Source organism: Oreochromis aureus, linkage group 6 (genome assembly GCF_013358895.1).
Source record: "Oreochromis aureus strain Israel breed Guangdong linkage group 6, ZZ_aureus, whole genome shotgun sequence".
Taxonomy (NCBI): domain Eukaryota; kingdom Metazoa; phylum Chordata; class Actinopteri; order Cichliformes; family Cichlidae; genus Oreochromis; species Oreochromis aureus.
In genome coordinates, this window is record NC_052947.1 from 1,327,982 (window position 1) to 1,352,412 (window position 24,431).

At 38.1% G+C, this 24,431-nt stretch overlaps 1 protein-coding gene across 3 annotated transcripts in view; it reads left to right on the top strand.

Moving 5' to 3' along the window:
* Positions 1-24,431, top strand: part of LOC116327593 (centrosomal protein of 44 kDa-like) — a 32,517-nt gene that overhangs the window by 3,129 nt on the left and 4,957 nt on the right. For 2 of the 3 annotated variants that reach the window (XM_031749205.2, XM_031749207.2), the window contains exons 2-10: positions 8,606-8,753; positions 8,965-8,997; positions 10,757-10,894; positions 12,380-12,568; positions 14,202-14,300; positions 16,168-16,214; positions 19,514-19,613; positions 20,492-20,627; positions 21,034-21,150. In XM_031749205.2, the coding sequence (XP_031605065.1) occupies positions 8,606-8,753; positions 8,965-8,997; positions 10,757-10,894; positions 12,380-12,568; positions 14,202-14,300; positions 16,168-16,214; positions 19,514-19,613; positions 20,492-20,627; positions 21,034-21,150 (1,007 nt within the window). The remainder of the gene's footprint in view (positions 1-8,605; positions 8,754-8,964; positions 8,998-10,756; positions 10,895-12,379; positions 12,569-14,201; positions 14,301-16,167; positions 16,215-19,513; positions 19,614-20,491; positions 20,628-21,033; positions 21,151-24,431) is intronic. The other variant, XM_031749206.2, reaches the window with a different exon arrangement.

Genomic DNA, 24,431 nt, shown 5'->3' on the forward strand with positions numbered 1-24,431 from the left:
CGCAGAGGACAACAGATGTGATTATTTGCTGCCAGTAAAAAACTTGAAGTAGTTTAAAACAGCTTTCTAAATTAACTTTGACATATACCCGTCTGTGATCATCTGCTAAAGCAACTGACTGTGGTTGTGAAACGATAATCACAATAACTGATGATTTGATTTATTTTTACCCGAAAACAAAGAAAAATTCATTTTATGAGGTTTTAACAGACTTAAATTTGAAATGGAATAAAAAAAAAATGTGTCAGAATGTTTGAATTAAGTTTTAATTAAAAGTGGGGAAAAATCCACTTCATAGTAATTAAGTATCAATCAAACCAGATGGGGACATTTTTGACCCCTGAGGACCACAGGTGTGATTATGTGCTGCCATTTAAAAATTATAAATGGTTCAAAAAAACTTTTTCACTAAAGTTCAACATAGAGCACTCTGTAGTTAGTCAGATAGTCAAAATTATCTGAACTTTTAAATATTTTATTTTCTTGTTTTGTTTCACTCGAAAACACAGTGTATTTTATGTAAACAAGGTCTGGTGGCCCTAAAATGTAAAATGTTGGGTAAATTTTGTGTTAATGTGTTGGTCTTAAGTAAAACTAAGACGTAACATTGAATTGATTGACAAAGTATACTTTATATTTTAAAAACAGTCAAATGAAGTGGGGACATTTTTGACCCCTGAGGACCACAGGTGTGATTATGTGCTGCCATTAAAAAAATGTAAATGGTTTAAAAAAAATTTTCACTAAAGTTCAACATACAGCATTCTTTAGTTAGTCAGATAGTCAAAATTATCTAAACAATTAAATATTTCATTGTCTGATTTTATTTTCGCTCAAAAACACAGTGTACTTTATGTAAACAAGGTCTGGTGGCCCTTAAATGTGTAATGTTGGGTAAATTTTGTGTTAATGTGTTGGTCTTAAGTAAAACTAAGGTGTAACACTGAATTGATTGACAATTTATAATTTATACTTTAAAAAACACTCAAATGAAGTGGGGACATTTTTGACCCCTGAGGACCACAGGTGTGATTATGTGCTGCCATTTAAAAATTATAAACACTTCAAAAAAAACTTTCTCACTAAAGTTCAACATACAGCACTCTGTAGTTAGTCAGATAGTCAAAATTATCTAAAAAAAATTAAATATTACATTGTCTCATTTTATTTTTGCTCAAAAACACAGTGTACTTTATGTAAACAAGGTCTGGTGGCCCTAAAATGTAAAATGTTGGGTAAATTTTGTGTTAATGTGTTGGTCTTAAGTAAAACTAAGGTGTAACACTGAATTGATTGACAATTTATAATTTATATTTTAAAAACAGTCAAATGAAGTGGGGACATTTTTGACCCCTGAGGACAACAGGTGTGATTATGTGCTGCCATTTAAAATGTTAAATGGTTCAAAAACAAATTTTTCACTAAAGTTCAACATACAGCACTCTGTAGTTAGTCAGATAGTCAAAATTATCTAAACAATTAAATATTTTATTTTCTTGTTTTATTTCCGCTTAAAAAACAGGGTGTATTTTTTGTAAACAAGGTCTGGTGGCCCTAAAATGTGTAATGTTGGGTAAATTTTGTGTTAATGTGTTGGTCTTAAGTAAAACTAAGATGTAACACTGAATTGATTGACAATTTATACTTTATACTTTAAAAAACACTCAAATGAAGTGGGGACATTTTTGACCCCTGAGGACAACAGCTGTATGGAAATCGGGAGGACATTATGAGGGTTAAATACACCATTACGCTAGGAGGAGAAGTTTATCTAATTAAACCATAGAGTAAAGTGATTGAAGGATCTTCATTTTTTCACATACAACAATAGTTTTTATAGGTCTAGGGTTAGCAGATTTCTTAACTGAATTAAGATATTGCAAAAACTCATATAAAAGGAGGGATGTCTTCCAAAATATTTGGATTTCTGAATATGAAATTTAGCCTTTAAGGTTAACAAGTTAATTATATATCTGTTATCAATGTTGAATTGTCTTTGGTTTTTGTGGGGACCAAATAATACATATTTCCAAAATAGTGTAAAACCTTTAAATAAATTTTCTGAGATGAAGACAAGTAATCTCTGCCATAAGTTTTGTACAAAGGGACAAAACCAAAAAAGATGTATAGTAGAAGTAGAAGTCTTACAAAAGCTACAGTTTGCATCAATGTCTAACTTGAATTTGCTTTGAAGATAATCTTTAGATGGGTAAATTCTGTGTATTAACTTATAAGAAATGTCTTTAACTTTGTTGGTAATTAAAAACTGATTAGGTAGTTTCCAAACTTCATTCCACATAATATCATCGGTCAACCAGTTCCAGAAAAAAATTACATATGGTAGCATGGTTATACTATTCTGAAATAAAGGCCTAATAGATTTATTGTTGTTTTTAGAATGCTTAGATAAGCATATCTTACCAACGACAGTTTGTATTGGAGATACCAATGGCATATGGTATGAACGGATATTAGGTTTATTCTTAAAAAGCATACAAACCCCTGATGGTATTGAGCCAAATACTTTAGTATAATTGTCATGATTTATAGCTAAATTGAGATGTAGACAACATTTTTCATAGGAGAGAAGCATACCATTTGATGTTTCCATTACATGTACCATCGAGTACAGCCTAATGTGCCTGGGGTCGTTATAGCAACGTGGTCGACCATCCCGTGACATCATTTGTATGTGACATGAACGCTAGAACAAAGGTGGATGTAATCAATATTGATATGAAGTACAATTAAGTATCCGTCCATCCATCCATCCATCCATCCTCTTCAGCTAATCTTTTTCAGGGTCGCGGGGCGGCTGGAGCCTATCCCAGCTTCCATAGGGCGAGGCAGGGTACACCCTGGACAGGTCGCCAGTCTGTGGCAGGGCCAACACATAAAGACACACAACTATTTGCAATTACATTCACACCTATGGGCAATATAGAATTACCAATTAACCTAACCCTGCTAACTCCCGAAATACTGCGCAAACACGGGGAGAACATGCAAACTTCACGCAGAAAGGACCCAGTGAGATGATGGAATCGAACTCGGGACCTTCTTGCTGTGAGGCATGCCACCGTGCTGCCCTAATTAAGTCTATGATATAAAAATATTTTTTTGTATTTAATATATTTGTTATTCCAAATCAAAGATTTATGTAGGGAAAAATTGTGTTTTGTAAAGATGAAACCAGCATGAAACTGAATTGGAATTTTGTTTGGGTGAGCAGGTAGAGCAGATCACCTACTAATCAGAAGGTTGGTGGTTTGATTGCTGTCTCCTCCAGTCTGCATGCCAAATATCCCTGGTCAGTATACTAATATCAAGTTTCACAACGATCCATCGGAGTATGAATGTGTGTGAATGTTAGATAGAAAGCACTTGTGTAGAATTAGAATAGAAAAAGTGTTTGTGGAAATGGCAGTGAATGAGGCAAGTTGTGTAAAGCGCTACATAAGAAGGAATTCTATCCCTCCAGTTTGTTTAAAAATAAGGTTTGGTATTAAATACCATAATCTATGTTTGTCTCTAATGACCCATTTGATCCAGTTCAGGTTGAATATCACATTTGATGCTGAAAATGAGATATTCCTCTCTCAGATTGATACTGACAAATATGAATGCCCAGATAAGGTAATTACTACTTCTTTGGCAGGAATACCTTCAATTTCTTTATGGATACAAGCTTCTTTGAGAGGGAACAGGACACATTTTTTTTTATTATTATTATGTAAAGTAAGACCTGATACTTCAGAGAAAGCATTAATACAGTTTGTTTTAAATCTGAAACTCATCTTTCAAGGAGATAGCTGTATCATCTGTTAATTTCCTGACCTGAGATGGCGATCCCTTCAAATGCATCATTGTCTTCCCTTGCATGAAGCCTGATTAACACTCATCTATAATGGTATCCAAACAGAATTTAAGTCTTTCTGTAAAAATATAAGATAGTAATTTGACATCATTGTTCATTTGTGTAATTGGCCTCCAATTATCATTTTGTAATGGATCCTTATCAGGTTCAGGTGTCAATGTAATTAAGCCCTAACACATTAGTGAAAGAAACTTACAAGCTTCTATGGCCTCCTTAAAAACATTTAATAAATCAGTGATGTGATCTTGAAAGAGCTTATGAAATTTTCCAGTAAGGCCATCATTACCTGGGGATTTTTTCTTGTTCAGTTTACTGATACACCGTTTGAGTTCTTCCAGGGATAATTCTTGATCACATAATTTCCATTGATTTTTGTCAATAATTTATGCCCTCATTTTAATTTGTGTAAAGAAAGGTTAAGTTTTTTTAGACTGTAGCTTTTGGTAAAATCCCTCAATAAAGACAGAGATTTGTTGAGAGTTTTCAGATATTTTCATTGTTCATTTTAAGTTTATGTATATGGTTGATTTCTTTTTTCCAAATGATGAAAGGAGTTGGTGTTCCTTTTGCCGTGCTTCCTCCATTTACTTTGAGTGCGACAATAAGCACCCATATTCAATGCTAATAAATAAGACTTAATTCAGACTGTAGTTAACTTATCACGCTCATGAATAAAATAGAATTTTGTTTTGTTTAAGTCTCTATTCCTCCCTTCTCTTCATTGCAGAAATTTGAAATTTTGTAAATTCCCAGTGCTTACCATAAACATTTTCTTCTGTAGCATTTCTCCAATTACTGCTAGTAATATTTATAATTTCTTTTTTAAAGAGCATATTATTATTAATATTATAAGCATATTAGTTAATTTCCAGTCATAAATGCTAGATAAAATTTCAATGGATGCAGCCGTTCCAGTATTTTGCTCAGGGACACTTTGACAGGTGGGCTCGAGGAGCCGTGGATCAATCCATCAGCCTTCATAAAGAAAGACAGCCCACTCTTTACCTGACACTTGCTCCCCCCAAGCTGCACAATAATCTTTTTGAGTGGAGCCTCTTAGTTTGTTTAACTGAGCTTGAATGGATTGCCATGATGTTGCCAGTTAAACACTAGGTATCACTGTTGTCACAAAATGAATCCTGCAGTATTTAGCACCGGTGTTCTACGTAGTGTGGTTGCAAATTTTGAAGCCATCCTGATAACCTTATCCCACCAACGATGTGGAGATCCAACTTTTTTAGATCCAATTAAAATCAAGGCACTCAAAAAGATGCTCTGGAAAAGCGGAGAATTCTTGGAACAGAGTTTAATACACTGAATCATGTGAACAGCAAGAAAATACATACAGAGTATAGCAAGACGATACATAGCAGAAAGCAAGCAAAGCAAAAACCCCGGGGTGTACATCCTTAAGCACAGACAGCAGAGCAACCCAGAGATGGACAGAAAGTAGCAGCAGGAAAAAAGGAAGTGCTGGGGTGTCCTCTGGTCCCTATATACAGTGGCTTGCAAAAGTATTCGGCCCCCTTGAACTTGCCCACATTTTGTCACATTACAGCCACAAACATGAATCAATTTTATTGGAATTCCACGTGAAAGACCAATACAAAGTGGTGTACACGTGAGAATGTGGAACGAAAATCATACATGATTCCAAACATTTTTTACAAATAAATAACTGCATTGATGGATTGCAAGACTTTTGCAGGGTCAGGTACCGGCAAAAGTCTTGGCCAAAGGCCAGTCAGGACTCTGACTACCCTTTTCTTTGGCTAATAGGTCAGAACCCACTCAAACATTGCACATTAATCCTAATTATTAAACCTTACAACAGGCAGTCAGCATGTGACATAATCTTATATTATACATGTAAATAATACCTGACCTAACTACCGTAGTTTTCGGGTCATAAGCCGCTACTTTTTTCCCACAATGTGAACACTGCGGCTTATACTGACGTGCGGCTAATGCATATTTTTTTTTCATTTTGCCTGGTAACAGTAGACCAATAAAATTGATAAGTAGTATATATACGGTATATATTTTTACCAGTTGTTAAGAGACGTTGTAATGTTGTTTGTGCACTGTTCCGTAAAAAAAACATAAGCAACGTAATTTGTGTGTTACCGATAGTACATATACTTAAAGGTAGCCGTGTTACAGGCGCTGTTCGAGGAAAAAAAGCATTTGCAGTATGTATTTTTGTATGTTACCATAACGTTTATGTTACCATGTTTATGTTACCTTACGGATTAAATTAAACGTTAAAAATCCTCATGTGTAATATTTCTGTGTAAATATCTCATGTTACAAGTGAAACGCATACGGCTTAAAATCCGGTGCGGCCTGTACAAGTACAAAATTGATTTTCTTTCTACAATTAGAGCATGCGGCTAGAGCTGGGCGATATATCGAGTTTTTAAAAAAAAATATCGATATATTTTTATAAGAGATATAAGATGTGACAATATCCTTTATATCGATATAGTCTATGTTACGTTATAATTATAGTTGCGGAGCCGCAAGTTTGCCTCTCTTTCGTCCACTTTTGTCTTTACGCAATGTTACTCCACCTCGCCTCTCCTTCACTCAACACAACTCCCCCTCCTCCCCCATCGCTTCACCTCCGTTAATGAGTTACCGCGCATCGCCCCGTGCAGTCAGCGATAAGGACCATAAATGGCTCCTGTTCAGAGACATGGTTACAAAGCGGATTTCAAACTCCAGGCTGTCAGTCACGCAGTAGAAGTTGGGAACAGAGCAGCTGTGAAATCTGTCTATGTTATTATGCTCAGCGTCTTTTAGTTCACATTTTGACTGCACAATTGTGAGCTCTTTGTTATGCACAAAACAACATAGTTTTCTTTTATTTATAGAGCATCATTATTTAATAAATGCTCATAATTTATTTTTGAGTAGTTTTTTTTCATGTACATCTATGCTGTATGTTAATAAAAGTGCCTGTGTGACATCTGGGACACAGCTTTGACTAAGAACTCTCTTTTTGTTCTTACTTTATGGCTTTAAAAAAATATCGAGATATATATCTTATATCGCCATCCAGCTAAAAAATATCGAGATATGAATTTTGGGTCATATCGCCCAGCTCTACATGCGGCTTTTAATCAGGAGTGTTCTGTAGTCCAGGATTAGATTACATGCTTATTCTCATTGTAGGTTTATAGTGTGTGTGTGTGTGTGTGTGTGTGTGTGTGTGTGTGTGTGCGTGTGCGCGCGCGCTGATCCTTAAGGTGATTTTATTGTGATGTATTCAGTATCTCTGTTACAATGTTACTGTTATGGTTGTGCTGCATGAAAAACATTGAGTGTCTATTGGGGGTAGTTAGTTACTAGAGCTGGAGGGTGAGTTATTCAGGAAAACTCTCAACAGCATTAACTGTTAATGTACCACCTTCATAAACCATGGTGAAGCAAAATGTGTTGTGCTAAAGACTCTACATGAAAGTTCAAATATATATTTTCAGTTCAGATACATATATATTGTATCTTGTTACATAGGTATACATGTCATCCAAAAATCCACCACTGTAGTTAGCAAACCTGTGCACAGGGGTGGAAATTAAGAAAATTTTGCATCGGCCACTTTTTTGTGTGTAACATTTGCCTTAGTTACAAATACCCACAGAACAAACCCTTGTCGATGAACGAGACACTCTCATGACTCATCGTGTGACGCTGCTGACCAGCAAGTCTCATGACGTCACATTTTAGTATCTGCTCGGATTGCATAGTGGCATTTAGATAGCAGAAACCCAGGTGCATTGCAAATTGAACATATTTTTTCTGTTCACATTTAAACCCACCACAGTGGCGTGTGCATTGTTCAAATTTACACCCCACTTCATAAATGTAGCCACATTTGGCCAGTGGGGGTGCTAGTTTCCACCCCTGCCTGTGCATCAAATGAATTTTAGGTCCAATGTTTTTGGGGGTTTTTTGTTTTGTTTTTTGCCCTTTTCTTCTAATATACTCCACCCAATACCGAGAAATATCTCTGCACCTTCCAGATTTTTCCAGTATGTTTTTTAATTCAGCACTTTGGTCCTTGGCAGGTTGTTCACAATTTTGGCAAGTGATTGGCTGCTCTTTGTGAAGACTGAAAGATTAATTTTTGCTATTTAAGGCCATGCAGACCAAGTGTCAACCTCACACAGGGGGTTCCACTTAAGCAGAAATCGTGAATTGGTATCAGTATCAGAGCACATGTGTGCATTCAGCGGCTTTGGCAGCACCACCCATCATTTCACATTTCTTGGAATCATTTGTAAGAAATAGTAAGAAAATGCTTGGCTTGTTCTACATGATTAAGTATGTGTGAATGTATGTTAAAAAAATGTAATAACAAAACAACCAAAACCCTGTAATATCCCATAATACTACATTTATCATTTTGCGAAGATGTGGTTTGATTACTAGGATTGCATCATTGCATGAATTTGTATATATTCTGTAAGTATTTATGTTGAATGTAAATCTGCACATAATACAGATGGTTGTACCTCTATCAAGTCTGTGTAAATACATATCAGATATATAATGGCATAAAAAAAAAAAAAGAACAAAATTTAAATTTGAAATGAATGTTCTGAATGACCTGATTCTGAAAAGCAAAGAATGTGTAATGGTTAAAAAAAAAAAGTCAGCATAGCAGATGGATTTTTGTATCTGCTCTAATGCTTTGACTACTGTTGTCTGTTACTCTACCAGGCTGTCCAAAGGAGATCCATCAGCTTTTCTGCCAATACTGAGTTTCACCCTCACCTCCTTCTCTCCACCTTTTGCTGAGCAACTGATGGCAGCTGGTTTAGAGTTGACAGGCAAAACTGACCTCCGCTTTACAGAGACTGTTTATAAGGTAACAAATTCATGTGTTTAGAGTGTTGTCTTTTTGCTAATGCACAAAAACTATTATACTGCTTGAGCCACCCCTTGTTTCTTTGTGCTTCAAAAGTGTTGAGGCCTGCGCCCTTGGGTTAGATGCCTCTGTCAGGACTGTGCTAGACACAATTTAAGTTTGTTTCTTTGTTTCTCTTACATGTTGACAAAACACTGGTTCATCCCTCAAGTTAGGACGCTTTTTATGCTCGAGTGATTTACAGGTTAGTGTTAAGAGGCTTAACAAAGAAAAAACATTCTTCTGAAAAAGGTCAGATACAAGGACTTGAGTGAAAATGAATGAAAAAGCAGCCAATGTTCAAAGAAAAAGACTTTCAGAAGGCCTCAAGAACTATTACTCAAGACCACTGTTAAGAAATGAAAAGAAGCTTATTGGAATAAAAAATAAGAAAGAAATGAAGGATTGCTTAAGACTTTTGCAGAGCACTATATGACAACCGTTCAAAGATGGTATTCACCTAAAAGTATTGACCTACCATTACCAAGAACATGGGAGAGTGTCTTTTTGTGTTATTCCATGTGATGCCTGTTTCTGTAATTAAAAATTCATTCAAGGATGCAACAACAGTAATAAATGATGCACACAAACAGACTTAAACACGTAAGAAATAGTATTGTTTGGTATAGGGAATGAAAAGCATGAGGAACTCACCCACATTAATTACAACACAGAACATTTATCTGGTTCATGTAAACTTTGTTGTTTGTTTCCAAATCCTAGCATGCTTCATTCATTGAGTAATGTTAAGTTCACTAATCACACAGTTAGCCTTTTATTGTGTGAGGAAAGCAAGTATTAGTGAAAGAAAAAAGTAAATCTATAGAAATGCTAAATATCAGGAAAAAATATATAGATAAGAACAACTCTTATAATTTCATTGCACTGAAGCGTAGATCTGATGATGGCAGAGAGCGCTGCAGCAAGCAGGAGACTAAACACTGATGCAAAACTGTCTCTCACTGTAGCTGGGTATTTGTAATGATAATGTGAGATACATTTAAAATAATAAAACATAGTTTTTCAAAGATATATTTTCAGTAGTTTTTACCTCTCAGTAGTTAAAGGCTGGTGGGGTGTTGTCGTCATCCTTCAATTTGATACCACAGGTGTGTCTACCAAAAACCTTGGACAAGTTTGAATGTCAGTGATGTCTACCTCAAGGTCAGAGGTCAAGTTTTCTGAAAATCTTGTGAATGAGATAACTTGAGAACAGGGTGATGTAGGGTTTTGAAATTGATACTGTAGGTGTATTTACGAGGATGCTGAGGGGTACCACTGGTCACTGCCAGTATTGTCCATATTTGTAGATATTATTATACTTTCGCTTTAAGGAAGGCAAGCCAAACTGAGGAAAGCTAGCCATGGTCACAAGTAAGGGTGCAGAGAAAAGGTTTGTTGACCAGGTATATAAAGAATAGATGTGAAACTAAAGGGTTTACTTACTGTCAGAACACATGTTACACAAGGGATTGCTAATAGATCTATAGCGTGCCCATTCCTAAACACAAGCCTAATGCAGCATTGCTAGATAATGTCATGTGTGTTTTGATCCAATAATGATAATGTTCACTGGGAACGAAAGAAGTGCTAAAAAACATCAAACACCAAAAAATAAAGCATGAAAAGCACAGACAGAGACTGCAGTTTAGATTTTTTGTTTTGTTTTAAACACTTCAGCTCTGGATGTGCTGTAACTTCACTCTTCATCGTGGACCAACAACAACAGCAGGAGGAGTACACACAGACTGGTTGTAGCACATACTGTGTACACTGCCTCCATCTGACCAAAGACCTCACTGCAGGCAGACAGGCAGTCCCTGGAAAAGAGCAGACAGCTAGCGCACTCTTTCTACTTTTAATCCCATTTACAGTAGAAAAGTGCTTTATAAGAAAGTCCATTCTAGCCTGTAATAATGTGTCCAGCTTTGTGAGTGTTTCCTGTCTCTGTTTTGTCTGTCAAGGTGTTACGAGATATCTTCCAGTATAAGCCCATGCTGACCAAGCAGCAGTTCCTCCAGTGGGGGTTCTCTCAAAGGAAAATCTCTGTCATCTGTGATATTATTAATTTGGTCCTACAGAAACACAGCCAGCTGAAGAAGGTATGTATTTGCCTCAAATGGAGAGAGCTTGTTCCATAAGTTTCTGTAGTGTGTTTGTTGAGTTTGTGTTTGTCGCTGGGTCACTTTCTCAGTGGGTGCAGCCACAAGTGGCAGACTGTTACACGAGTCATTTCTCACTCTAATTTTCTCAAAGCAAACATTTAATATACGACTAAAATGTCACAAGATATTCTGTTAATAATATCCAAAGGTACAGAGAGTTGCTCAATGTTTTATACTTGAGTAAAAAATACTGTTAACTACTCTGAACAGGATCTCCACAGGGACCGGTATAGCTCACTGGTTCAAGTAGGTGACCCATATGCTGCACGCCTACTGGAGAGGCTCAGGTTTGAATCCTTCCTGAGGCCATTTCTTGTGTCTTCTCCCTGTTCTCCCTGTTCTTTCTCAGCTTTCCTGTCTTGCCCAGAAAATATATTTAAAAAAAAACCCTGAAACATTTGAATGGCTCAGAGGAAAAATCATTGAGACACACAATTCAGCTGAGTAACAGTGTAACACACAACAGTGTAGTGCACTGATTATTAGTTACTACATTAAACTATAAATGTTACATACTCACTACGAATCATATGTAGTATAAGATGAATATATTAGGCCAAAAAAGTCTAATATTAAGAATGCTTCTGATGATTTTTCTGAACCAAATACAAGTGTGTTGACTTTGTTAAAGTATTAAAAGTCAGACTTGTTTGTTTGTTCTCACACTCACAGTGATAAATGGAAATACCATTTGTACCACAGTTTACAGCCACACAGAAAACAGCAGAGGTGCTAAAGTAGTAAAATGCACTGATTTACTTTAGTTTGGCATTCAATACATTTCATAACATCAGAGAACTGCCTTGATATTCTCCACCAGTGGGGAAAAAAGAGGCAAATTATAGACATGAGATGGGGTGGTTGCCAGTCATGCCAGTGGACTTGCCAGTTATTAAAAAAAATAAATAAAACAAAACTGCCACCCATGTACTTTTTTTGTTTTTGCCACTTTAAAAAAATGGTAACAATAAAGTACATAAGCATTTCTTCCACCGCATGGTACAGCTCAACCCCACTCGTGGGCCATTTATCAATATGTGTACTTGTGTGTTCTTGTGGACTTCGGACACTTCATCAGTCGCAGCCCAAGTATAGTTCCACCTCAAAGTATGTGTCTAGAGAAATGGTTACCATACAGCAGTCCTGTAGCCCAGAGTCAAATGCCCTGGCACCTAAATCTGGTGTGAAGTTGTAGATGACCAGTTGATGTCCAGAGAATGGCATAACATTATACACAACTGTATATCAGTGATCTAGTTAATGCAGTGATGTAGTTTACTCAATGTGACAAGCACTCAAAGAAAGTCATGTCTTTGTTAACTAAAAGCCATTCATAGATGTTTGGAGGATCACATTTACAGAGAGGCGTGATGATAACAATTTAACATTAACAGATGATCTTTGTGTTTTTATGTATTTTAGGTATCCAAGAAGTCATTTGTCATACATCACATGGAAAATCCTATGACATCTCCCACAAACTCCTCCCATACTGAACCATTCTCCTTGTATAATGGAACATGTGCCTCTCGTGAAGTATACTCCCCTGATTCTTCCAGCAATGACGCTGCAGAGCTGCCAGGAAAAGAGGATAAGGATAACAGCCTTCATGTTAGTGAAGTCGTGTGACAGATGTTGGTTATTTGCTTGGTTACGTGACTGCTAACCATGTGACATTAACTTGTCTCCACCCGTGAAAATTGTGATGACAATTTAGAATAAAATGAATAAGGCCCAAATCACACAGGCTTTGAGGTTAGTCAGTGGCCATCTGGCAAGCATCGGTTGTGAGGGGGAAAACTGGGTACTCCCTGACTAATTGCAAGTGGTAACTGGAGGTTGATGGGAAAATCTTTGGTAAAGCCCCGGTCAGACAGACCTAGAGACTGGTCTGTGAGTCCCTCACCAGTTTGCAAACACCACTGTGTGATTGCTGTGTTTGCAAGCATATTGCCATAGTTGTCCGTAGTTTGGATGAAAGTAACAAATTTATCTATAAACACTCGCTGGCTACTCTCCAAGCTATAATGAATCTGTGGAAAGTGCAATACCAATTGGAAACTGAGACCATATGCGCTTTGAGAGATGTTGGGTACAGCTCCGAGGCAACTTTCACTTTGAAGCTTGTGTCACACTTTCTGAAGGTTTACTACCACTTGCTTAGTAGTAGCGAGAGCCAGGAACCTCCCGCAATCACTTACAACCAGTATACTGGACATACTTTAAGGAATGATGTCAAAAAATCTCAAAAGATTCAGTGCATGACAGAGTTTAATAGGCATGAAAGTCTGAGGATCTTTTCAGGGTAGGTTGAACACATGTCAATACCATGAGTGGTATATATATTGCAGACAGGTTTTGGACCCAGTATGCAGGTCTCGAGAGCCAAAACCTGAACTCAAAAACTGCTTTATTGCATGTGACATTCCAGAAATACAAAATAAAGAGATCACTGGAGCCAGGAATACAGAACACTAGGAAATTATAGAAAAGCATGGTGCTAGGTAGCAAAGGAGTCACATAGCAAAGAACACACATCAGTGACGGGTCTTGACAGATGGAGACAATAGAAGAGTGGCAGGAACAAACTGGGAGACACTGGGAGAACAACTAAGCATTCATATGCTTACTTGACACAGACAAAAGGTCAACATACATGGACACATGACTGACTGAGGAGATGAGACTAACTACACTGGGACACAGGAGGGAACAAATCAGGAATGACAAGACAACTGGACCTAAACTGGACATTAAAGCACAGGAGACAAAAGCCTACTTAAGTACAGGAAGTAACAAAACATGGAATCATAAACAGACAAAAACTACAGAAGCACGGGGACCACAGTGGAAACAAGATAACTAGAATGAGGGATAGAATTCATTAGGGACTCAAAGGATACAAAATAAACTAAAACCCAGAACTGAAGGAGATGAGAAAGAAACACTTAAAATATCAATATTGAAAAAAAAAGTTAAACTGAAAACACTGGGTCCAAACTCAGGGATCGTAACAAAAGCTCAGCTATGCAGTGTCTGGCCTCAGCAAGATCAATATTCTGGAAAAACGCCTAGAGCAAGGCAGAAAAACACAAAGCTAACAAGATACTCCCTACTTATTTAAAATATTTTGCCCTTTCTTTAGTAATGTTTTAGTCTTCTCTCTGATAGACAACAGGAAAGAGAATAACCTGAGCGTTTTCAAAGAGTGCTTCTTTTCTGTAATTATCATATTCTTTTCCAGGATGTGGGAGAAGTCGTCACCATATCCAGAGAAAGCTGGGAAAACCTGATAAGCAGAGTCCTGCTGTTGGAAACAAAATTTGAACAGAGAAATACACAGGTAGGTGTGTGCACATGTTGTGACAACTGCTTTTCTCCCTATAATTTTGTTGATACATGGCAATTGATTAGGGGTGGGTTTAAAAAATTGATTTCCTGATTCAAATCAAATTTATATCAAACAAATGTAAACTTTTAAAAATGATGCCAAATTGCAAAACTCTTAGCTGTGTCTCTAATCAAACCTCTGTAACTTTGCTCTGCTTCACTTCAGCAGCATCAGGTAATGTTCAGATGTTGATTCATGGTTTTCTTACGTTTTCGTTCTACTGCAGAATATTTTTAAGGTTATCTGCTATAAAAAGCCAAGCCAGGAAAATCTCCCTCATGTTTTTTCTGTGTTTTATCCTCAGTTACTTTGACACAAAGGTATCTGCTGTGATGCTCACACCTCTGATGAAGTCTCACAGTGTCAGCTTTGTTTTTATACATAGACAGTCAGAAATTTAATTGAATCGAATCAGGACCTTGTGAATCGGAATCGAATCAGTTTCATGCAGGCTATTTTTCCCCCGCCAAGATATAAAGGTAAAATATCAAGTGAATATAGAGCATAAAAGTCTAAGGCTAATTCCTTCATCCACTTCGTCCACTGATAGTACCATAAGTCCAGGCAGTTGTGCATGTAATGCAACTACTCCCAGGTTATTGGACTCCCACTCCCCTTGCCCAAAATCAGAGCCTTCTTAACTGCTTATCCAAATTCAGGGCTGATGTAATATATGCCAGAGTCATTATTAATTAATTAATTAACATTCAGCAGGTTAGATGTAACATCGATACATTCAGCAGGCTAAAAACTCTGTTCAAACACTATACTGTCTATGCAATTAAGTACCATTCATTTAGACCTGCTGGTACCTCCACGACTTCTTTGGCTGTGAGTCACAGTGACACGTATCTAAAAAGAAACATCGACATGATATGGTAGAAATCATACAGTCATTTAGGAAAATTCATTTGAGATGTTTGTAGTTTTGCTCAGTTACTAACATGGAGTGTTCTGGGATTTTGTGAAATCATCAAATCGCTGCCTATAATTAAGTCTCAGGACACCTATTTCTACTTTATATCAATCGCAAGTAGAATAAACTTACACTCAATTATGTTTTTATATTTATACTTTCCATCAGACTGTTCAACACCATCTGGGATGCAGCTAAAAAATAAAAAATACAAAACTGTCTTATGCTAATTTAAACATTCATTTAATGGAACACCCTACACCCTATTAAAAGAGCTCCTGCTTATTACTGAGCTTTTTTTTAATATTATTATTATTTCACGTTTTTCTATTCCTCTGATTATTCATGCATATACACAGGCTTTTTCTGTTTGCACTAGCCGTCCCGTCATACTGTTTTGTTTTTTTCTTTTTTCATCCAGTGACCAGAGACCTGGTATTTACCCATGGCTACATTGTTTACATAACAGCTGTTAGAACCTATTTAACACAGCAGTAATACCTGAGAAGAGAGCTGAGATTCATTCATTTAGCTAAGAAGGAGGAGATGGGGAAGTTGCTCTGAGAGGTAGTGCTGTGCTAGAAGGAGACGGTGTGTGTGTAAACGGACTCCGGCTCCACGTTAAACTGTGCTAGCGTCATCTTCACTGCTGCTGTTGTGGTATCAGTGTTTTTATTGAAAAACTGGGTGCTGCGTTAGCTTAATGTTGACATACTTTATATTCATATGCTGCTCCTGAATGCATCTATACAAACACACATATTTGTATATATATGTGTGTGAGTGTGAGTGTGAGTTTGAGTTTGAGATTGTTTCATTTGAAAACAGAAAACTTTCCAAGTTGTCCGAATTGAAGTATTTATTTCTTAACCTGCTGTTTGTCTGTGTTGTTGGTTTGTTTAGGAAGACTGTAAACGGGCTACTGACGGGATACAAAGCGTTGCCAACTTGTAAGTACCTAATTGTACTTATGCAGTAGTAGCAGCCTGATTTTCAGTGTAATTGCAGTGCTGTTTTGATGCAGTTTGATGCAGTTATACTTCTTTAATTGTGAAATTTGCAGGCTGAAGAGCACCTCCACTCTGTTGTATACTGAATCATCCACAACACACTGTGAATAATAACACTGAAAGCTTTAATGCACTAAAGCTTTACTATACTTTAGTATACTGTATACTTATTATACAGGTACATATGTACGCATTAATCAGTTTAATCAGAAAAAAATAGTGAGGCTTAACAAACAACAGACAGAGATATCAAAGGGAATAAAAAGTTTGACAACATTGATATAATTCATGCAGAGATGTAAACCGGAGCACTCACAGTCAGCTAAATGCATCAACAGAAAGTTATCAGCACAATGATTCAGACAAAGAACTTTTAAGGGTAAAGACTTGGAATATTATCTGCTGGCTGAGTCAGTCACCTGACCTCCGTCCGACTGAACTGCATTCGACCAAAAACAGAGCGCTCTAGGAGAGCCTCACATACAAGAGTCTGCTGGTGTCACTAGTTCCAGGACTAAAATGGAAAATTATGATTTGACATGATGTTTTTGTTACTTTTGTCCTAATAAAGGTCCTGGTGCACAATGAGTTAATGAGTCAGTGACCCTCCCTCTTTAACATTTGGCTACAGATTTGGTGTGGTTCCTAAACTCTTGTAATTTGCAGTAATACTACTTACAGCTGGTCACAGAATATCAGAGAGGGAAGAAATTTCATAAACTGACTTGTTGCAAAGGTGGCATACTGTTACGTTACCGTGCTCAGAATTCACACACTTGTAGCATATTGACTGCAAATACCTGAATTTTATCTATATAGTGTAGCTGCACAAGCTGATGAATGACCTCTTTTAGTGCCAAAGAGACATGAAGTGTACTTCACAAGTGCTGGCCTTTATATGGCAGCTGTTAACCTTCTAATTAAGTTCTTAGAGCTTGAGCTCAAGTAATTAGTGATTTGGGTGTTTATCGTTTTCATTACCGAACCGTATGACTGAATTTCATAGTTTGAAGAAGTGTATCTGTACAGTTCAGTTAAGGGGGTATAAGGACCTTTTCGGTCCTTTGGCCAATAAGAAACTTCATTTATTTTAAACTTACCATAAATGTGTCATATGGTCATTGTGTGAATAATGTGTATCAAGGAAGAGCACTGTCCTGTCCTCTAACATAATCAACCCAGCAGGGGTGTCGAACTCCAGGCCTTGAGGGCCGGTGTCCTGCAGGTTTTAGATCTCACCCTGGGTCAACACACCTGAATCAAATGATTAGTTCATTACCAGGCCTCTGGAGAACTTCAAGACATGTTGAGGAGGTAATTTAGCCATTTAAATCAGCTGTGTTGGATCAAGGACACATCTAAAATCTGCAGGACACCGGCCCTGGAGGCCTGGAGTTCGACACCCCTGCTGGGTTGATTATGTTAGAGGACAGGACAGTGCTCTTCCTTGATACACATTATTCACACAATGACCATATGACACATTTATGGTAAGTTTAAAATAAATGAAGTTTCTTATTGGCCAAAGGACCGAAAAGGTCCTTATACCCCCTCAACTGAACTGTACAGATACACTTCTTCAAACTATGAAATTCAGTCATGCATGTGGGGCGGATCTACAGGGAGGCAAGGCTTTTCAGCCTGCTGTAGAGCGAATGATATAATAAATAGTTTTAAAGTGTTTTGTGGATATTTTGTAGGCTTCATTTACATATACGTGATTTTCACGTACTTTACTAAAGATGTATATGCCACCTTGCCCCACCCCTGTAAGATTTTCTCGATCCGCCACTGAAGCTGCAGTCCTTTGAAGCAAAAGTCAGGGCATAAAAACTCCTGCCAGTCGGGCCTTAAGCGCGGGAGATTTCTTCCTGTATTGTGACGTGGTTTACGGTGTCGTAGCGACTATCGTGCGGTATCAACAAAGGCTATCGTTGTCAGAGGGATTTATACCAGTTAATTGTTACAATATGGAAGAAAACCAAGACCGTTCTAGTTTAAACAGGTAACTTTTCTCTACGCGTGACTAGAAAGGCTCAGATTTTCAGAAGCAGCTGAGTAGTAAATGAGAACGTCTGTCCGCGTGAGGTGTGCTGTTACGTAGTGTTTTAGTATATCCTCAACCCTGAGCCAATGTCCTTTATTTATCAGTCTGTCACATTGTTTTTCACATTTATTTTTAATGCTTGGAGATCGTAAAACTGTCTCGCTGGACTGTTTTTCTGTGTTCGTGACGTTTCGAGTTTTATGGTGCGTTCCTTTATCGTCGGAAGTTGGAAGTTCCCCGTTGGAGAGATTTTGTGGAATGCAAAAACAAAATGCAAAAAAAGTCGGAACATACCCCAAGTTAATGATCCAATAGTAAAAGCGTGAACTTTTAAAATGCACTGCACTGCTGTGCTGCAGAGGACAGCCAGAGCAACATCCCAGTGCCAGACACAACAGGCACTGTGTCCACTCTGTCCATACTCTGACAGCTTAGCTGATTTTTGGGGCATGAGGAAGATCTACACGGTATTAGTGACATGGGTTTTAATGTTGTGACTAATTGGTGTATATCTGAATAATATCAGTCTTGTTACAAGTGCTGATACTGAAAAATCAATTATTACCCTGTTGAAAAGAGAAAATCATTGGGTTATAATAGTTGGTAAATATGTACACAAAATCAGCAATACTTCCATCGAAGTGTTACTTTTCTGTAATTTTTGTTTAAATAATCACTAATCAGGAGTTTTGACTTTCTGTGGAAAAGTCTCCAAGTTTCTATGTGTTTTCTGCTTTTTAGTTTTACACCCACGAATGCAATCCTTGTTTCCTCATCCATGTCTACAAGCCACGTTTGATTGGCCTGAATATTGATCCTTCCTTTACATTCCTTACTAAAGCTTGTCCTCAAACCCAGATAACAGGAAGGAGACTTGCATAACAAAGTGAAGCCTGGCTGTAAGGGACACTGACTGTAAACCATTATGTTCAAGCTTTTACTAAAAGTTATGCACATTAAGCTTCTACTCAGGAAACTCCACTGTGGTGTTTATATGTGAATGATTGTTTTGGCAGCTCATCAATTAATACACACGAATGTACACATCAGATAACACAAATTGAATTGATGGTGAGTTAATAGAGTGACGTCTCACAAAGCTGTGAAGTCCCTTAAACCAAAATTGTTGTAAGGACAGTTTTTGATTTCTCTCACATAACTTTATAAATCTCTTGGGTTTTTTTCTCTATAGTGGCAAAACCAAGAAAAGAGAGGACTACCTTGAATGGCCAGAGTACTTCATGGCTGTGGCCTTTCTGTCAGCACAAAGAAGCAAAGACCCGAACTCCCAGGCACGTCTGTGTTTGCTTATGTGTCAGGGCTGAAACAGATACTTTACTATGACTTTATATCCAAAATTCTGGTGTACAGAACTGAAGTGTGGTTCAGGTTTAGAAGAGTCTGTTACTATGAGTTTACTGTTTTTGTTGTCATTTGCATGTTGGGATGAGAATGTTTTGTTGCTCATCTCTCCCCAGCTGTCTGAGGACACTGAGGAGCTCCCAGGCCAGGCCGAAAGGCACAATCTCTCATTGTGTTAAAATGAAATATAATGTATTAGCAGGAACATTTATAATGCAATAGGTTAATGTGAAAACTGTCAAATGTCACCTTCATTGTCAAGCTGTCTATGCACAGTCCTAGTTTAGTTTGTTTCCTCTTGCTGTCCAAAAACGGAGACAAGGTTTAGGCCTGCTCGAATATGATGTTCACTGTTGATGTAATGATTATTTAACACAGTTACTCGGACTCTGAAAGGAAGAAAAACATGGAAAAAGTGGAACTTGAACGTGCCCAAAAAATTGTATTTCCTCCCAATTTAAATATGCACATGAAAGAAATAGAAAAAGCACACGAATTTAAGGTGAACTGAATATTAGAAAGTCTGTCAGGGAGTGAATTTGGGCCATGCGTGATTGTAAAATGGGACTTGGTGGTATAATCATTTTATTTTGATGGTCATGTTTTTATAAATATAGGAATCAGTTCTTTGTGTGTGTCTCTCTCTGTATATATGTCCCTTTCTTGCTCTCTATATATCACTTCCTCTTTCCCTCTCTTTATGTCCCTCTGTCTGTGTCTTTGTCTGTGTGTGTGTGTGTGTGTGTGTGTGTGTGTGTGTGTGTCTGTGTGTCTGTGTGTGTGTGTGTCTGTGTGTGTGTGCCTGCAGGTGGGAGCATGTATAGTGAACCAGGAGAATAAGATAGTGGGCATCGGTTACAATGGTATGCCTAATGGCTGTAATGATGACCTGCTGCCATGGTCTCGCTCTGCTGATGACCAGCTTGACACTAAATACCCTTATGGTGAGAATGCACACTGTCATTTTAGCTTTCCTCTATAACAGCTTGTTTTAAAATGGTGTATTTGGTGCAATAAAGGAACAAAGCACTCCTGCTTTCATCCACCTACTCCATAGTATTTATGTGTGGAGGAATGTCTGGAGTAAACCAAATCCTATCTACATTTGCACCATACTGCCAAAACTATTTGTTCATCTGCCCTCACACCTGAGCGACTCATTCTTTCACAAATGTTTGTCTGTGCGTGATTTTATGCATCTGTGATCATGGAAGTGGATGGAACACGTGAATTTCAAAAAAGTTTCAAACGTTTGGCCAGTTGGGGGCAGCAGAGGCTAAATAATGAAGAGCTATCAAACTTGCAGTGTGTTTTAGTGACTGAGGTTTGTTTCAATGTCGTGTCTCACAGTGTGCCACGCAGAGCTGAATGCTATTATGAATAAGAACAGTGCTGATGTGAAGGACTGCACCATGTATGTGGCTTTGTTCCCCTGTAATGAGTGTGCCAAGCTCATTATTCAGGCAGGTGAGTAATAACAGCACACACTGTAACTATTTCTACATTTATACTGATTCATGAAGGTCCAGGTAATAATATTAGGAGTCAAAGCGGCCAATGTTGGCAGAACTCACTTCATTAATAATAATAATAATAATAATGATAATGGATTATTATTGTCTGATTGGTTAGCCATCACCAGTTTGTCTGTCTGTATTTAGTCTCACTGAATAACAAATCAAGTAGACACCCAACAAAGTCAGAAGACTGTATTTGTCATTTGATAATTAAATGTTTATCATGGTGTGATAGTAAAGTCTTTCTGTAACTTGTCCCTTGTAAGAGTTTTATATTGATTTAAAAGTCCACACCTCCATCCCATAATGACTGATTTAAAATACGTTGTCAAGTAGAGTCAAAACTATTTAAAAAAATGTAATGTAAAACAGTTCCATTTGTGTCCAGCTATTATTCTACAAAGAAACTTGTTAAAAACAGTGTTTTTTATGGCCTCTCTTGGCTTTGATAACAGCTTGCATGTTTTCTGGCATTGTTTTTGTACTTTATGTAATATTCTTTTGTCAGTGACTTACAAAAAGTTTCTAGCTGTTCCCATTGACCTGCTTTGGATGAAACTTTTGTGTGATCCATCCGAATCCATCAAATCCCAAATATGTGCAGAGGGATTTAAATCCACACTTTGATTCGGACAGTCCGTCAGTTCAAGTACTCAAAGTAACTTTTTCTTGGTTAGTTAAGCTCTGCATTGCTTTAAAGTTTGCTTGTGGCCTTTGTCTTATTGGTGTATGTGCCCACATCAGTCCAGAAGGGTTTCCATGATGCAACAAGATGTTGTAGACCGTTTTGTTTGTAATGATGTCGATTTTCACTAATTCCCCATGTTGTTTCCAGAAACGTAACCCCATATTACAGTGTGTGCGTGTGTGTGTGCGTGTGTGTGTGTGTGTGTGTGTGTGTGTGTGTGTGTGTGTGTGTGTGTGTGTGTGTGTGTGTGTGTGTGTGTGTGTGTGTGTGTGTGTGTGTGTGTGTGTGTGTGTGTGTGTGTGTGTGTGTGTGCGTGTGTGTGCGTGTGTGTGTGCGTGTGTGTGCGTGTGTGTGTGTGTGCGTGCGTGTGTGCGTGTGTGTCACTGTTAGGGATGGGTATTGATAAGATTTTCACGATTCCGATTCCATTTTCGATTCTGTTTAACAATTCGATTCTTTATCGATTCTTTTTAAAAAAGGAGAACACTAAGGTCGATTAGCTTAGAACTTTGTTTTATATCTTCTGTTTGAACAAGATAGAAATTTAGGAGTAACATGGCCTTACAAACCCAACAGTGAGATCTTAAGAGATCCACAGCCTACGGCTCTTCAATGGGGTGTCACAGGGTCCCCAGGAAAAAAATTGTAAATGTAAAATAAATATTCTTCTGCAGCAATAACAAAGTATAACATAAATTATTCTGTAGCAATTACACAAGAATATCCAGTAATGTCCCTGCGTACAATTAAACACATTCACTTACCGAAAATCGGGGGCATCTGCTGTGGCAAATGGGTGCAAGCCTTTGACCACAAACTTAGTCACTGCTCGGTGACATTCGTCTATCCTGGCCTGAAAGGAGACACTACCGGTAGACTGCAGCGAGAACTGCCAGCCAGACTCTGTCTCTCTCATCAAGGTCACCTAAATGCAGCGCACAGTAATGGCAGGTTTTGTAATAAGGCAGATCGCGCTAACATAATATGCACTGTTAGTTGATTATTTACCTGCCGTATTAACGGGAGAGGACGTGCAAACGTTACCGCTGCTGCTGGGTTGAGATTCACGAGTCCGGAGCGGAATTAAAAACACGACATTCATTTAAGGTCATCGCGTGTTTTGTGAGCAAATGCTTTTGCATATTCGTAGTGTTTCCTCCCTTAAATGAAATATCTACTTTGCAAGTATTGCAAGTTGCCCTGTTGTCATCCGTTCTCGTAAAGTATAACCAAACTTTTGAGCGTTTGAGCCGCTTAGGCGTCATGTTTCCTGCCAGGTAAATGACGCCCGCATAGCGTGGTGACGTCTTTCCGGGCGACTGGAATCGATAAGGGAATCGTTTGCAAAAGTGGCAAACAATTCCAAGGAATTGAAACAGTGGGAAACGGTTCTCAACAAGAACCGGGTTTTGATACCCATCCCTAGTCTCTGTGGTTACAGTGCATCTAGCAGCAGCTTTTCTGTGGGCACAGGAACAGTAATGTTGACTGAAGAATTCAAAGTACCTAGTTGCAGTCATCTATACTCCAGTGTCTGTGCTCTCAGACAAATCTGAAGTGTTCCTGTACATTTGTTGACCTCAATAATGCTCAGTAGCTGCTTCTTAGCAGGTATTCTTCCCTTTTAAGTCTTGTTCATTCAGTTGTCTGATTATGGTCATTCTGAAAATCTTCTCAGACTAGTTAAGACTTCTTAGTAGCAGTAATCTTCTTTTCTCTCCAAGTACTTAAAAGCTTGAGGTGTGTGACATCTTTCAGTCAGCTTTCATTTTCTGCCTCTTCCTTGGCACATTTTCTAAGTACCAGTGTTTGCAGTTCAAAGCATGCTTGACCACATTGTGAGAACAACATCTTTCCCCCCATTTGTTTCAAAGACTGTCCAGTTATTCACATTTTCATTTCTAGATGATTTAGACTGCTCCGAGAAGACATAAATTATAATAATAATGCGATTTGCTGTCTGTGTAGGTACTCGGTCACCCAGGACGTGGTCACCTTAGGAGCTTGAAAGGAAGGCGATTTGACTTCTTTAGGTTTTTTGAAGAAGTTTCAGCTCTCATCCAAGAGGCTTCTTCAGTTTTCAAACCAACAGTGTTTGAAAACACAACCCAGTGGGGGTTGTCCCTTAAGAGGTGGTCGCTGACCATCTATTAGTCATCAGCATTATCATATGAGCCAAGGTGTGAAAGAGGGGGCGACCGTGGTTCAGGGGGTTGGGAAGCCGGTTCGATCCCCAGCTCTGTCTTGGTTGTTGTGTCCTTGGGCAAGACACTTCACCTGCCACCTACTGGTGTTGGCCAGAGGGGCCGATGGCGCGATATGGCAGCCTCGCTTCTGTCAGTCTGCCCCAGGGCAGCTCTGGCTACAACTGTTGCCTCCACCAGTGTGTGAATGTGACAGTGGAATGTGACAGTGGAATAGTGGAATTGTAAAGCGCTTTGAGGGTCTCCAAAAGTGCTATATAAATGCAATCCATTATTATTATTATCATTATTATTATTATTATTATTATTACCTCCAGGGGTTTCAGGTGAAACCTCGCC